Raw genomic sequence first — 14,604 nt, forward strand, 5'->3', positions numbered from 1 at the left:
ACCCGTCCTACTCTGCTCCTCTGTTTCCATGTTCTGCTTTGGGTTTCCTCCAGCACCCACTATGACAGTTTTATGTTCCAACCTTCAGCCTGCCAATGGTTTATTTGTGTGCATGTAAACTGATGACTGCGTTGCCTGACAGGTGTTCAAGAGAGAAGGCGAAGGTGGCACCGAGTCCTCAGAAGAGACAGGACGCCTTTTGGGCGAGGAAGCGTTTGATTTGTAAATGAGTTCATTCCCATGTTTGGCGTAGAACAGGCAAATCATCTGGGGTGATTTACATACCTCTTATGCCACGTGTGTTGGGAAATGGCAGGGCCTGAGAAAATTGCAATCAGCCATAGTGTTATTGATGCTGGAAGCGTGCTGAGGCCAATGCCCCGCCACTGGCCAGAGATGTTTACTGTGATCTTTGAATTGTTTGAAAGCTAAAATGATGACTTCAAAATAAGACTGATTGCACCGATCATATTATATTCACTTTGATTTGTTTAGTATTCAAGACTGGTAATCCAGTAGTTTGCCTAAAATTATGACATTGTGACACAACTAAAAACTGAAAACAGATGAAAAACATAATACATACAGTCAGAAAGTTGGAATAAAAATGAGAGAAAAAATGAGCAAACACTTTGTAGTCACAATCTTAAAGAAACCAATCAGACAAGGGAGAGGCACGGCCAATTAAACCTCCATCAAGTCTCCTGATCATAAATACTGTGTTTCAACGCAGCTGAATTCACGATATACTTCTTCTCATTTCCATGTTTTTCTGTTTCTGTTGTCACACAACAGAACAAATATGAAATTTGACTGCAGCTGGTACATACTGTGTTGACCAGCAGGCATTACCGAGCTGCAGATTACATCATTATTTTATGATCTCACCATTGTCATAGAATAAACAAAGCGCAGGTTGATGGCAGCAGTTATGCTGTGAGATCGGAGAGAAAGTTCGATGCAACAAAAGTTATAGTAATGTTTAGATGCAATGAAGAGGCGGAGATATTACATGAAAGACGTCTGTGTTGTGCTGCAGAGATATCTACTGAAGTTAGCATGCTAACCAGCTAGCCCCGGCCCGTCCTGTCTAATACTCCACTTTGTACCTAAAGAGGTGATAGCATCTGACACATTGTATGTCTAACACACAAAATTGCATCATGTGCATACATTAGTATCTGAACTTCAGATCAGATCATTTACATAGTCATTAAATAGTAAAGGACCCAACGTGGAACCTTTGGGGACCCAGATGCTGTGTCGGATAGGCAGTCCCCAAGGCAGACCCCTTTGTCTAATCAAATAAGATGTCATCCTCTTAGATCCTCCTCTTTAGCTCCTCCTGTGCTGTCACACATTTTTCTGTTATTTCATGCACTTATTTGTTTTTTTGTGGAAGGAGGGTGTGAAACAGGTCATATATTAAACCCTACAAATTTAGAATTTAGGGCTAAACAAATAAAACTTGTCATTTACCTTACGATTGTTTGATTTTGAGTGAGTTTCAGCAGTCTTTTAAAGGATGCAGTCTGCTTTGAAATTTGAAGACGTGTGCATCCTCACCTCTTGTTGCTGTATGAACACATGCTTGCAGTTCCAAAAATGTCTTCGTTTCAACCAACTTTCCAAGCTCAGCAGCAGGAAAAACAGCCCATTCGACCACTAAACTCATCCATTTAAAGCTTACTGGTGAATCTCTCCTGCCACTGCCATGCACTTAGTTTGTACAAATGGATGCTTATTTTACTTCTATGACACTTAAATCTATAAAATTTGAACTGTGAGCTTGTTTGCAGCTTTCAGAAGACTGTCACAAACTGCTTTTACCAAAGAGACATAAAGTTGTGCTCGTTCACTGACTTTTCAGCACTTTTAGTCTTGAACAAGTCTGACGTAACCTGTGTGACACTTTGTATTGTACCTTCACAATGCACTAGTTTTTACGTCTGTACTGTGGTTCTGTCTGTCCTTGAGAAGTGCACCGAAAGCTCCTAATTCAGCTGCATTTCTCCTTTCTTTTTTTCCCCTTTCTTTACTTCAATAGCTGAAGACAGACACATAGCAATTTGTCAGCAGCTTCAGTTTGAAGACAGCCCTCTGTTTCTCTCTGCAGATTCATGAAGTCAGCCCGGTCCTTATGCTGCAGAGCTTACCGCGGCTGGTAAGAGCAAAGCAATACATCTGAGTGATATGACCTGAAGAAAACTGCAGTGGGTTGGATTTGTTTTTATACACGCTGACAAAATGATTGCTGGTAAAGAAGAAGAGGTGCTGCGACAGGTGATGTTTGTGCCACTACTGCCCTTTGTTAGGTAAAGAGACAGAATGTGTCCTCAGTTCTCTTAAATCCAACATATAACAGCTGTGGATAAGTGCTGTGATGAGCAGAATTTGGGTCATGGAATTTTCTCTGTAGATAGTCGTTGAGGTCTTTTATACAGTTGTAATCTGTGAAAACATCCTATTAACAGCTATTTTGGCTAAAAACGTAAATAAGGTTACTCCTCAAATTATGTATCTGGACAGGACTGGATTTATTTTGAGGAGATGTTATGGGGATATTCACAGTATTCCCAGTACAGTGTTAAATATAATGAGTCAGTGACCACCTGCTGCCAGCCCACCTGCACACCTGAGGCTCATCATGAACGAACCTCCACGGGGTGTAAACTGCGGTTCTTCACTCCAGTCTTTGCCAGATTGTCCGTTATTCCACGTGGTACTTTGTCTGGTCTCACTTTGCTCTCGTTACCTGTTTTGGGATTTTACCTGTTGATTGCTTCTCCTGATCTCAGACCTGTGCTTTATCTCCTCGTCCTAGAAAACCCCGAGCGGTTCACCACCTGGATCTCCTGCCGTAAGTCAGCTGACTCTCTGTGCCTCGCCACACCGGTCCGCCACTGGGTTTACTCTCCCAAGGGCTGAATTCTTTAGAGATCAACAACTAGTGCATCCTGCAACCACACAATTCCTGGCCTGAGCCACTGGTGGAGTTTGCTCATGTCAGCTTCACAAAGAATCACATCTATAAACATCACCAGCATAAATCACCTGCCTCCCACGATCAATAATGTTAAGACCCTCGTTGGGAATTCTCAAGAGAACAGTGGCTGCAACAACCTGAGCTAGTCCTGGAGGTTTTTATGTCTTCACACATACGCTTTCTAGAAATGATATTGAATTATACAGAGTCCTCCTCTTGACTAGAAAGACCCGGGCTTTCATTTAGATTTTTACACTGTCACTCCTTCTTTGCTTTGTAGGGCGTTTTTTTTTTTTTTTTTTTTTTTATGTCAAGTCCCCTAACAACTGCAGTGTATAATTTCATGAGACACTGGACTCTGAATCATCCTTATCCACCAGGGAATGTGGTGCTACTGTAGACCTGCAGTGAGACATCACAGCAGATCTGCCTGGCACAGGCAGCGCTGCTTACGTACATTAGACCGCACACACTGCAGACACAGCAACATTCAGTATTATCTTCAGTGCCATTATGATGCTGCTGTTGCTGCAGAGGACTAGTAATATGGCTGATTGATGGATACTTTAGCAGCCCTCATTATTAACTCTGATTTCTTCCCTACCTGGGTCTTGCAGTGTCTTTGTAGTCTGGCCATCATTGCCTGCTGTAAGTAATTAGATTGTAGTTCACGAAACAATCTCACCACTAAGTCCAATTAGTAGAAGATTTGCACTCATTCTGAGATCAATGCAGCAACATGTGAAAATCTGGGCTAGTTTTTGTAAACAGAGGCACATGCTGGAGATGGTTTTTCTTGCTTGTTTTCAGCTATATAACATGTATGCATGGTAAGTATTATTTCCCTAAGGTGAATATGTGCACCTTCATATGAAGTGTTACATGAGATTTATTTGACGGCACAGCAGTTGGCTGCAAAGTTAATTGTGCGGTGTTGTTTTTCACCTTTATCGATCCAGGGAAGATTTACTGAGCAGCATCTTCTGTTTAAGTAGTTCATTGGCTCTACAATAACACACTTACACGCATTCGCACTTGGACACTGCCAGGTGTAACAACAATCTGCCACTGTTTACCTCCGAGCGAGTCTGCGGGAAAAGTCAAGTGTAGGGTGCCAAGTGCAAGAGTACATGGAAAGTAGTTGTCAGAGGAGTGGAGAGTTTTGTGTTCAGTTTCCCTGCTTATGTTTTCCCATCTGGTCCAGAGATTTGAATGCCTCAGCAGTTCTTTCTTTATGGCACCTTCTGCAGTAGAAAATATGGTCAAACTTTATATGAAGGCACATATATTCACCATGAAGTAATTGCTTTTTAGCATGCATATTAGTAGCATATTGGCTCTATATTTGGGTTATTGACATTTAATTCATGTACAACAACTTCCTTCCTTAGTATCAATAAGCAGTAATTAGGATGTTATTGAGGGAAAACTCTTAATGGCCTAGTAGTTGTAGATTATGGTCATGCAGAATTAGGGCATTTGTAAGTCCTTTATAATGACTAATAAAGAGCCAATATGCTGCTAATAAGGAACTAAGTAATGGTAAATATGTGTACCTTAATGTAGTGTTACCAAAAATCGTAATGTTAATTTAATGAGAGTGCAATGAAAAGATTTTGTTGGGGACACACAAACAAATACTATCATAATGCCCGAAACACATGTGAAAGAGGATTCACGCTCGTGTTTCTTCCTTTCTCAAGATGATTCACTCTCATCCGTGTGGTATCAGACCCATTTATAACACCATTGCACCACCAGACAACCATCTGGTATGTTAACAACAGGCCATTAAAGGAGCAATAATAATCAAACAGAAGCCACAGTCAATGAACTCAGATTATGACAAAGTGGCGTATTAATTGGACGGATCCACCTCAACGAGGGAATAGCTGCTATATTTGAGATTCGACAGTTGTTGCTTTTTTATTACAGCTGCTGGCAACCTAGCAAACGTTCATATATCAGGGCATCCCTGTTAGGTATCTGATGGGTGCCACATGGTTTTGGATGTCTGGTGTTCCTGAGAGCTGCACCCACTGGAAGATGAAGTCCATCAGGTAAGACACCAGACTCTGGCAGCACTTACACCAGCTCTCCCTTCGTCTCCACGTGGAGCTCCTCATCAGTTCATCTGTTTGAAAGGTGAGCATCCGGTCTCATCATCCTGTCATTGTACTTACGGGGCCAACATTCTGGCATCAAATAAAATGTGAAGGCAGTTTCTTAATCTGACCTTTGACCCCTTCTACCTACATCAGGTCAGACTTTCAGAGAGACATGGAGAGAGATCCATTCTTCAGTGGCAGCAGACCAGAAACTGAGTTAATGGTAAGATTAGCAGCTAAAATATCACCTTTTGTGGATCCGATAGTTTAGTGACGCTCCTGATCCAAAGTTGGCTGAAAGGTTACAGTGGTTATCAAACTCCTGCAGTACTGGTGGATATGGCATTATTTTATCAGGTTACACCAGAAAAATCCCTGTTCAGGACTGACAAGATGCTGTTATAACAGTCCAGAGTGACAATAGCGCCTCTGTCCTGCTTTTTATTTGATTTGGGGACATTTAAACTCAAGAAACATCAACGTTGTGTTAGCTAACGTTACGCTTATCGAACTCCTCATCCTCAAATTATTATCTCTTGTAAGAGTGAAGCATACCATTTCAAAACAGAAGCAGCGGAAGTCTGACTAGTGTTTTCATTTTAACTGGACCTAAATGGCTTCTACATGGATCCTCAGCTGGCGACTGCTGCCTCAGTCTTTTAGCCTGATATCATGCATGTAGGCATCATATGCATATTTCAGACCCTGTTACATGGTTCTTATTTTAAAACGCATCACCTGGAAACATAAAAAGCTTTCAACCAACTTGCGTTAGCTAGTGTCGGCACGGGTGTGTGTGTGAGGACATATGTTTTTAATACACGTGTGGTACATTCATCAGGGACGACTTCAGCTGCAGCCTCTTCTATCTCAACGACTGATTCCCCTCAAATGGAAAAAGCTAAAACGTGCTAAAGGTTTAACCAGAGAAATCCCCATCAGTATGTTCAATGGTACAATGTGCATATTCTCCCTGATGAATGGGACGGGTGTAGGCGGGTGCTTGTATGCGCGGTGGAGTAAATTTAGGAGCCAATTTATATTCTGAAAAGTCTATAAAAAATAGTTGAAAGGTCTTCCCTACTGTGCGATTGTTCCAAAAGATCTCGCCTTTCCAGTTTAAAAAAGAAATCAAGGTAAGCATTTTCTTTAGCTTGAGGACTTGACACATTTAGGGTGAAAACCAGACGGAAACCTTCACTGAACGAACATCTTTGATTATCCCTGGCGTTTTTCATCCAGCTACAATCAGCAGAAGACCGCACTGTGTGTGTTTCCCCACCGAGGCCTGCATAAACTGGATGTGTCAGCTCATAAAGAACAGAAATACAATTTGCGGAGTGCGTTCATTATTCTTCCACTGAGCGTCAATAAAGGACTGCGAGCAAAGTCTGAAATCCAAACTGTCCTTGATGAAGTTCCTTCCAGTAAACGCGTCTGTGGCTTTTACTTTCCTGACAAAGTGACTGCCTCACGGACACAACAGCCTGTCCATCTCATTTGTGACAATGACTCCATCTTACATACTGCATTTCTTTAAAGTATTAAATTTAACTGTGATTTGTGGGGCCCTATAATATAATAAACAAGGTAACGATCACGGGCTGCTGTCCTTTACTGGCTTTCACTTGTCACGCAACAAAATCAGCATATTCCTCCATTATTCAGCAATAACGCCCCTAAAATACGCCACCACTTGCTACCATTTAACTGCGATTTATTTGATAGAAGCTCATGTTTATGAGTGTGAAAATGATGTTTTTGTCAGAGAGGCGGAGTGTCTGAGAGATAAAACAGAGCCAGGAGGTCTTTTCTTATTAAGCTGTGAATAACTGATGTGGATCAACACTAAGTCAATTCATTAAGACTTCTATCTAAGACCTCTAAAGCACCAAACTGCCATTCCTCCAGGCTTCCATCCCTCCATCTCTTTCACCTCTATCTGTTGCCCTTCTGCTCTGCTCTGCTCCCCTGCCTCCTCCTGTCTCTCCCTCATCATCGCTCATTATTGTCCTGATGGAGAGTAAACAAGGCCATCTTTTCCTCTCATCAGTCTCTCCATCCTTCCCTCCTTTCCGCTCGAATAAACATATGGATGGCTCTGCCTCCTGAAACCTGCTCACCTCTGCTTTCCAGGCCTCCCTCCTGTCTCTGTCTCCTCTGTCTCATCTCTGGCTTTGTCATTAGTATGCAGAAGAAACAATAATATTCCTTCATGTGCCTCCCACTTTCTCCTGCTCCATCACTGTGTTTGCTCTCCCTTTCTCTGCTGCTCTTTGCTTCACCCTGCACTTCAAAAGAAGTCCTTAATATTTAATCTAACAATGAATCCAAAGTCTAATTTTTCTGACGCCGTGAATAAAGGGCTAATGAGGTGAGTGTGAGTGTGTTCAAGGGTAATTCCAGTATTTTTAAACCAGGGCCCTCTTTCTGCATATTTTGGGGTCTAAATGACTCATGGCAAGAAAAAGTTGATTTGGTCCAGTAGATCGCCGACGCTGACAGCCGTGAAACAAGCTGCAGAATAATCCTCGGGGGCAAATGTTCCCACCAGAGCACATCGACTAAAAGTGCTTGTTTTTTGCCACCAACAGGCTCGGATTTAACATGTTCTGCTCCAAACTAACCTCAACCGCACAATAACACAAACAAGCTAACCGAAAGAGGAAGAGGTCGACCTGCAGCTCAGCAAATTGGCTGTTTTTGCCAAGGGACTCTGGTGGCTTTGAACACAGTGATATAACAGCTGTTTCTGCTTTAAACAAAAGGGGTCTTACTCCAAAAAAAGGTGTTTCTCTGTTGGGATCTTACTCAGTTAAATGTCAAAACTCCAAAGCTTGTATTTTTTAAAGATGGCATCTGTGGAGGATGAGGTTATGTCAGGTCATACGACGCCTCGTAAGTGTGGATGTGTGTTCCCGGCGTTTAGAAATGTCTGTTTGGGGACATGACTTTTTTTTTTTTCCTGTTTATTATGGTCAACAATGGTGACCAGAAGTTAAAGGATAAAACAGAAAATGGAATAAATTTGTAAGGGTCGGGCTGCAGAAATCATCTCGAAAGTCATCTCACTACTTTGTCGAAAGTAAACGCTTGCATTTTTAGAGTAAATACAGTATATACGGAAAACGCGAAGGATGCCCTCTAGTGTTGATTTATGGTATGTCCATTCTGGGCTACTGTAGAAACATGGTGGACTGCGGAAGAGGACCTGCTCCCTCTGTAGATAGAAAGAAACACTTCTTATTTTCAGGTGATTATATACCAATGACAACATAATTATGAGTATTACATCAGGTCTGAACCTTAAATACTCACAAAATTGAACAGAGTTTGGTGGGTGCCTGTTTATTTCTCACACCTTAGTTGCGGCCCTAATTAAGTGGCGTTTCTTTTCTGCCCCCCCCACCCCTCCTCTCTCTCTTTAGGACCCTGTAGCACCTGCTGATCCCTCGGAGCCTTGACGTCAGCGCTGTAAACGGCGGAGACCTCCGGTGCGCGGCGGCAGCGGCGGCTCATAGGCGCAGCGTCCGTCCAGCGCGCAACGCAGGCGGCTGCGGCGGCACCAGCAGCAGCAGCAGTAGCGGCAACAACTCAGCTCAGACATCCCCGCTCAACTCTCCCATACATCCACACACCGTCTGAAAGGGGCACACCAACGCTCAGACACACACATCGTGGAACCGATCCCCCTCTTTGCCTCTCCCGCCCCGCCATGTCGTCTGCTGTCACCGAGACGGAGGAGTCGGCGCGCAGCTCCCCGCTGACACCGCTGAAGCTGGTCGGGCTGGTGTGCGTCTTCCTTGCGCTCTGCCTGGATGTGGGCGCCGTGATGAGCCCGGCGTGGGTGACTGCCGACGACCAGTACTACCTGTCCCTGTGGGAGTCCTGCTGGAAGCCGGCGAGCACCGACAACTGGCAGTGCAACAGCACGCTGGGTTCAGGTAATGAGAGGGGGGGAAAGTCACAATGTAGGGGGCTCACGGAATCATCTATCCTGTCCGGTGCGCACGGGACAGGATAGAGGGTAGTTACCGTGTGTTGACAGGAGCTCGTTATGTAGTAGAGAACAATGGGTTGTTCTGAATGATACTGAAACTAATCATGATGATGTAGAGACGCCGTCGGAAAATACCCCAAGACAATATTCTCAACAAGCTGTCGGAAGGCATTGTCCTGACCGGTGTAGTGACTCCTCACTGTCTCTATCAGCCACAACAAAGCCCCCTCCTGACAGCCACTGTCGACCCGTGCCTCCACGGGGATCTCCACATTAATTATTACAGGTGGAGGTGAAATGAAGGAAAGGGTTGGAGTGCACTTCAGATAAAATTGCACTCAAAATTATTTCAGTTTTTTTTTTTTTTATGTCTATTTCTGCTGCAAAGGAAAATGCTCTAAACTGACTCAGTTGGTTCTACCTGCAGCACAGCTGAATGCCATCTTCTTTCCTTTCCTTCTCAGAGCTCCTCTTTCCTCACTCAAAAAGCTGCAGACGTGACATTTTGAAAACACAAACGTGTGGTAAATACTAACCCTGATGTTAATGGGCGCACATGAGGCCACAGGTTCAGTCAGGGAGGTGCATGAGCAGCGAGGAGGAGGGCGAATGCCTGACACAAAGAGGTGAACAGCATATTTAAGAGTACTCTAGAGCTGAAACCATTCCACGATCATTCAGAAATTATTAGGCAACAGTTTTGACAATTAATAATTTAAGTGGTAATAAAAGAAAGCACTGGTTCCAGCTTTTTAAATGTGAATATTTTCTGTTTTTCTTTGTGTCTTATGATAGTAAATTGAATATCTTGGAGTTTGGGACTGACGTCACCTTGGAATCCTTTTCACTGTTTTTGGCCAATTTGCTTTTTTTAACCAAACTCTGAATTGATTAATATCGAAAATAATTGGCAGATTGAAAAATAATATGAAAATTATGCGAATAAAGTTAGTTGCAGGCCTTAAATTTTAATTTTAAGTTTTATTAATGTTAAAAGTAAATGGTGAAAAAGCATCTTGTACGTTGTAATGTCTGTTAGAGGATCATTCTGAATGTCTCGACGCACTGAAAAGTGCTCATACACCTGATCAAACCCGTAGGCCAGTGTGCTATGAAGTGCATTTTCAGCTGCTTTGTAATGATTACCGTGTAGATTATTAATGCTGCAAAACTGCCACCACTTTCATGGTAAAGCCCTTCAACTCTCCTGGGTGTTGCCACTTACCTGCACCTAATTAATTCATTTGTCAACACAGGAGAAGGAAGGAAGGAAGGCGAGGGGTGGGGGGCGCGGTGGATGCTCGATATAGAGCTCATCCTGTCTCACTTTTTTTTTTTTTTACTATCCTCACCCTTCTTTTGTTGTCTAGAAAACGGCCTTGTCGCGCCCGGGAGAGGTCTGGCAGTTTTGGGGGGAGGGAGAGGAGGGGTTGATCTTGGATGTTGGATTGGTTTCCAGGGAAACAAGAGTTCACGAGCGTGACTTTAATTGAGGTGAAAGTGCCTTTATTTACCACCACTGTGACTCCAGGAGCTGACTGCTGCTAATTACACATGGGGACATTAAAAAGGGATCATTTAAAAGGCCTTTAAGCTGCCAGACACTGTGACAGACACCATCTATCTATTCTCCTATCTATCTTTGTGTGCGAGTGAATGAGTGTTTGACTCTGTGTGTGTGTGTGTGTGACAGAAGGGGAGTCTGGGTGTGTATATGTCGGTGTGTAAATTGCTGCGTGACTGTGTGTGTTGGTGCCAATAAGAGGCTACCACGTTGAGCTGACCTATTTCTGGACAGTCTCCTCTGAAGCCCAGCTGAATATTTCATGTCACACTCTGATTTCTCTGTTGTTACATCTCTGCACCTCCTCTCCCAGGACCTGCATGCACACACACACACACACACACACACACACACACACACACACTGATACACTCTGTGACCGCAACTTTCAGCAGTACCTCTCTTTCTTTCTTTCTTTACGTCTGACAAACATGCATGAACAGCCAGACTAGGACTCCCGCCTAATTAGATGTCTTGGCACGACAGGTGTGTGTGAGCCTGGCCAACACACACACACTGATCTTGAAAAATAAATCACTCCCTGCTTGTGCCAGCTCCCTTGGCTTGTCCCAGCACTCGAGACGGGCCAAAGCAGCAGTTTCTGTTAATTTAGCTCATCCTTTTCGCTCTTTGTGATGATTCTCTTATTGTAATAACATGAAGCAGGGAAATTGTCTTGTCACCTTCCCCTGCTGGCGTTTCTGCTTGGCCTGCAGCCCCTGCTGAAGTTGCCAGTTATTCATTGGCTTGCTCATCGGCACATCAGCATAGGGATGTTTCACTGTTCAAAAGGAAACATACACGGGGATGACTAATATCATGAACAATTTACCAATATTTACCCATCTGCCTTCACAGGAGAGAGTTAAAAATGGAGGAGGCTGTCATAGCTTCATAGCTGTGTTGCATCATTCACTTTTAATAAACTGCTTCAAAAAAGAGGAATAGTTAGAGACAGTTGTGAGACTGGAGCCGTTGGAATGAATACATCTTTTAAATAAACTGTAAACTTTCCCATTTAGCAACTGAGCTATGCCAACAAGCTAATGAGTTAGCTAACTGATTGTTAGCGAGCTTGCTTGCTCGGAGAACTTTATTTTCTCTCTTCAATAACCTTTTTTTTTTTTTACTACAAAATGGTATACAATGGTGAACAAATTGTCAAGAGGAAATAACAAAACGAGAGAGAAAATAGAGAGAGTCAAATTCATAGTTAGCCCACAAGCTACAATAGGTCACTATGTAGCCCGCTAGCTAGCTTCTCCAACCAAATATTTCACAAAGATGCACAATTTAGTTTTGCTGTAGCACTTTCTGGTCTGACAAGGCCTTAAACATTCTTAAATAATCTTTCTTAATGCAATTTCTCCAGAACATGTTAAAAAATAATGCAGAGTTTTGTGGTGAACCTGTAACAGCCGTAGCTTTGTCTGCACACAATGACAAAAAATGACTCAACATTAGCTCCTTCAAGGCTCTGTAAAGTTTTAGAGGAAGACTTAATTGAGTAAAATCAAGGGATTAGACTTGGTGTAATATGCATCTGTGGGTTAAATAGACAAGGGAGCATCCCGTCTATGAAACGGCCTTTGTTCCCAACAACAAGCAAGATGTTTTAATGTATGCACGGACAGATCATTTAATACCTCAATCAGAGTAAGAAATCTGTAGTTCACAACATGCACAGCATGGTTTCTAATTGATTGGACTGAGAAGAAAATCAAAGGGATAAAGGAAACAATCTCACTGTGCTGAATACACAGATAAACACATCTATTGTGTAAAGACCAGTTGCCGTAAGTGTAATATGAGTTTCCACATTAACTAATACAGGCACAAGTTGTAACAGTCAGAGTCTGTAACATCATTATTGTAATACTGAATAGCACCGCATGGTGGTGGTGTCTCCTTTTGTTACACATGTACAACCATTGTTAGTTAGTCGCCGATGCCTCACGCTACGGACACTCCCGAAGAAGAACTCTATGATGAGGACGAAGATCAGTAATGTGTCGGTGTTGTTTTCTGTCGTCTATGTTTTACAAAATATGTATGTTTAGTAAACGTAGCGCCGTGGAGACCAGGCTTCGTATGGTCGAAATTCTATATTGTGAAATAAAGTTGTTCAGTAAATCCCAACTCTTTCGCTTGTCGACTTTGAGCTAGCTTACCAAACGGAGCCTACGCTAACTACACGACCTGTTAGCCTCTCCACCTGCACCGACGCACATTACAAGTGGCGCCCGAACATCTTTCTCTGGACCTCGCTTCAGCCCTCCGACCCGCACTACGGACCGGACCGGACTGCTCTCTGCATCTTTCACCCTGTAAGTGGATGCTCTAGTGTTTCATCGGTCATTACCAGGCCGAGTCTGGAGCTAACCTCCGCTGGAGCAAACCGTGACCGTGCACGAGTGGTGTATCGGAGCGCGGCGGACGCGGTGTAAGACGTGCGTTTTTCTTCACTCGTTGGCTTATTTGAAGTACCGGAGCTGCACCAAGACACACACACACACACAAAAAAAAAACAAAAAAAAACAACGTTTGCTTGTAAGACCGAGTGACTCAAAACTTTCACCTTTATTGTGGATTGTGGACTATTTCACTCTTAATACAAATTGACTGGACTGGGTGAACAGAGGACAGTGTGGTTCTTAAAAAAAAAAAAAAAAAATTGTCTGCTGTGTTGTATCTGTTAAAGGTTGTATTATTTTCACTGTGATTTTTGCGTTATTTAGCCAATTTAAAAATTTCAATGATTGTTGTGCCTTACAGTAGTAGGACTATTCTAGTCATTTCTTCTCACGTAGTATTACGTTTATGGGTGACAATGTTCTGGCTTTGCTATGTGTGAAATATATATATACAGTGCTAAGTGTAAATTGTAAGAAGCAGTATTATTTGATATTAACTGCATTGTGAACAGTCAGGTTAATTCTGCCTTCCAAAACTACCAAAGTTTATTACCAGTGTAAGAGGTGTATGATTTGAAGCATTACTACATAATGGCATTCCACCCAGACATACGACCTGACGAGTTTGACTCTGACTCAGACTTGGATTTGGAGAATCTTGCAAGAAGCACTGTTCCTCAAAGTACAACTTCGAACCTTGAACAGCAGGTTCAAGACTTGCATTCAGAGGTTGACAGACTACGGGAATGTCTACAGGACTCCCTTGACCTCCAACGCAGCATCCTCAAACACTGGGATGAGTCCACTAAAAAAGACACTGGTCCTCCTACAGTCCAGGAATCAACCCCAACCCCCATGGCCACTTCAACTCCATACACACCCACTACAACCACAACACAGCCCATGCTCCGGGATACAAAATCCTACTCTGGAGCTCAGGCTGGACAATCAAGCTCTTTCTTTCAACCACATTCACTCGAACTAACCAACACATCCAGGATGATTGCTGCTGCATTGCATCATGCTAAGCTTGAGCCCCCTGTGTTTGCTGGTGATAATAAAGTGCACCCTGAGGACTGGTTACAGGCCGTGAACACCTACAGATCTTCATTGAACCTGTCTGATGTACAAGTACTGAATGAACTGCCACATTTCCTTGCAAAAGAGCCCAGCAAATGGTTTAAAGCACTCAGTTCACATGTTATCACATGGGCTCAATTCTGTCAGCTCTTCAGGACAGTGTTTCTGCCCTCTGATAACCAAGAACGTGTCCTCAGAGGTATTCTTGACCGTGTCCAGGCACCAAATGAACCCCTCCCAACATTTGTGGCTCACATGCTGAGTGAATTTAACAAATTAAAGAGCCCACCGCCGGCACAAGAACAAATTGAACTGATATGCAAACATTCTCTAGAAAAGTACAGGGTAGCACTGTATGGCACGCCTATCCCCTCAGTGATGGACTTGTTGCTCCGAGCTCATGAGCTCCATGCAGTCCTTGGGCCAAGCAGCCACCAGTCCCCTCCAGCACA

At 43.2% G+C, this 14,604-nt stretch overlaps 1 protein-coding gene and 1 pseudogene across 2 annotated transcripts in view; both read left to right on the forward strand.

Moving 5' to 3' along the window:
• The window catches only part of LOC143315673 (cilia- and flagella-associated protein 47-like), a 47,535-nt pseudogene extending 43,139 nt beyond the window's left edge, over positions 1-4,396 (forward strand).
• A 42-nt stretch (positions 4,397-4,438) lies between these two features.
• The window catches only part of LOC143316111 (transmembrane protein 47-like), a 31,194-nt gene continuing 21,028 nt past the window's right edge, over positions 4,439-14,604 (forward strand). The window contains exons 1-3 of one of the 2 annotated variants that reach the window (XM_076723820.1): positions 4,439-5,131; positions 5,248-5,317; positions 8,523-9,038. In XM_076723820.1, coding sequence (XP_076579935.1) covers positions 8,810-9,038 — 229 coding nt within the window. In that variant the 5' untranslated portion in view covers positions 4,439-5,131; positions 5,248-5,317; positions 8,523-8,809. Of the gene's footprint in view, positions 5,132-5,247; positions 5,318-8,267; positions 8,348-8,522; positions 9,039-14,604 lie in introns of those variants that run through there. The other variant, XM_076723821.1, reaches the window with a different exon arrangement.

The sequence above is a fragment of the Chaetodon auriga genome, chromosome 23 (assembly GCF_051107435.1).
Source record: "Chaetodon auriga isolate fChaAug3 chromosome 23, fChaAug3.hap1, whole genome shotgun sequence".
Classification (NCBI taxonomy): Eukaryota; Metazoa; Chordata; class Actinopteri; order Chaetodontiformes; family Chaetodontidae; genus Chaetodon; species Chaetodon auriga.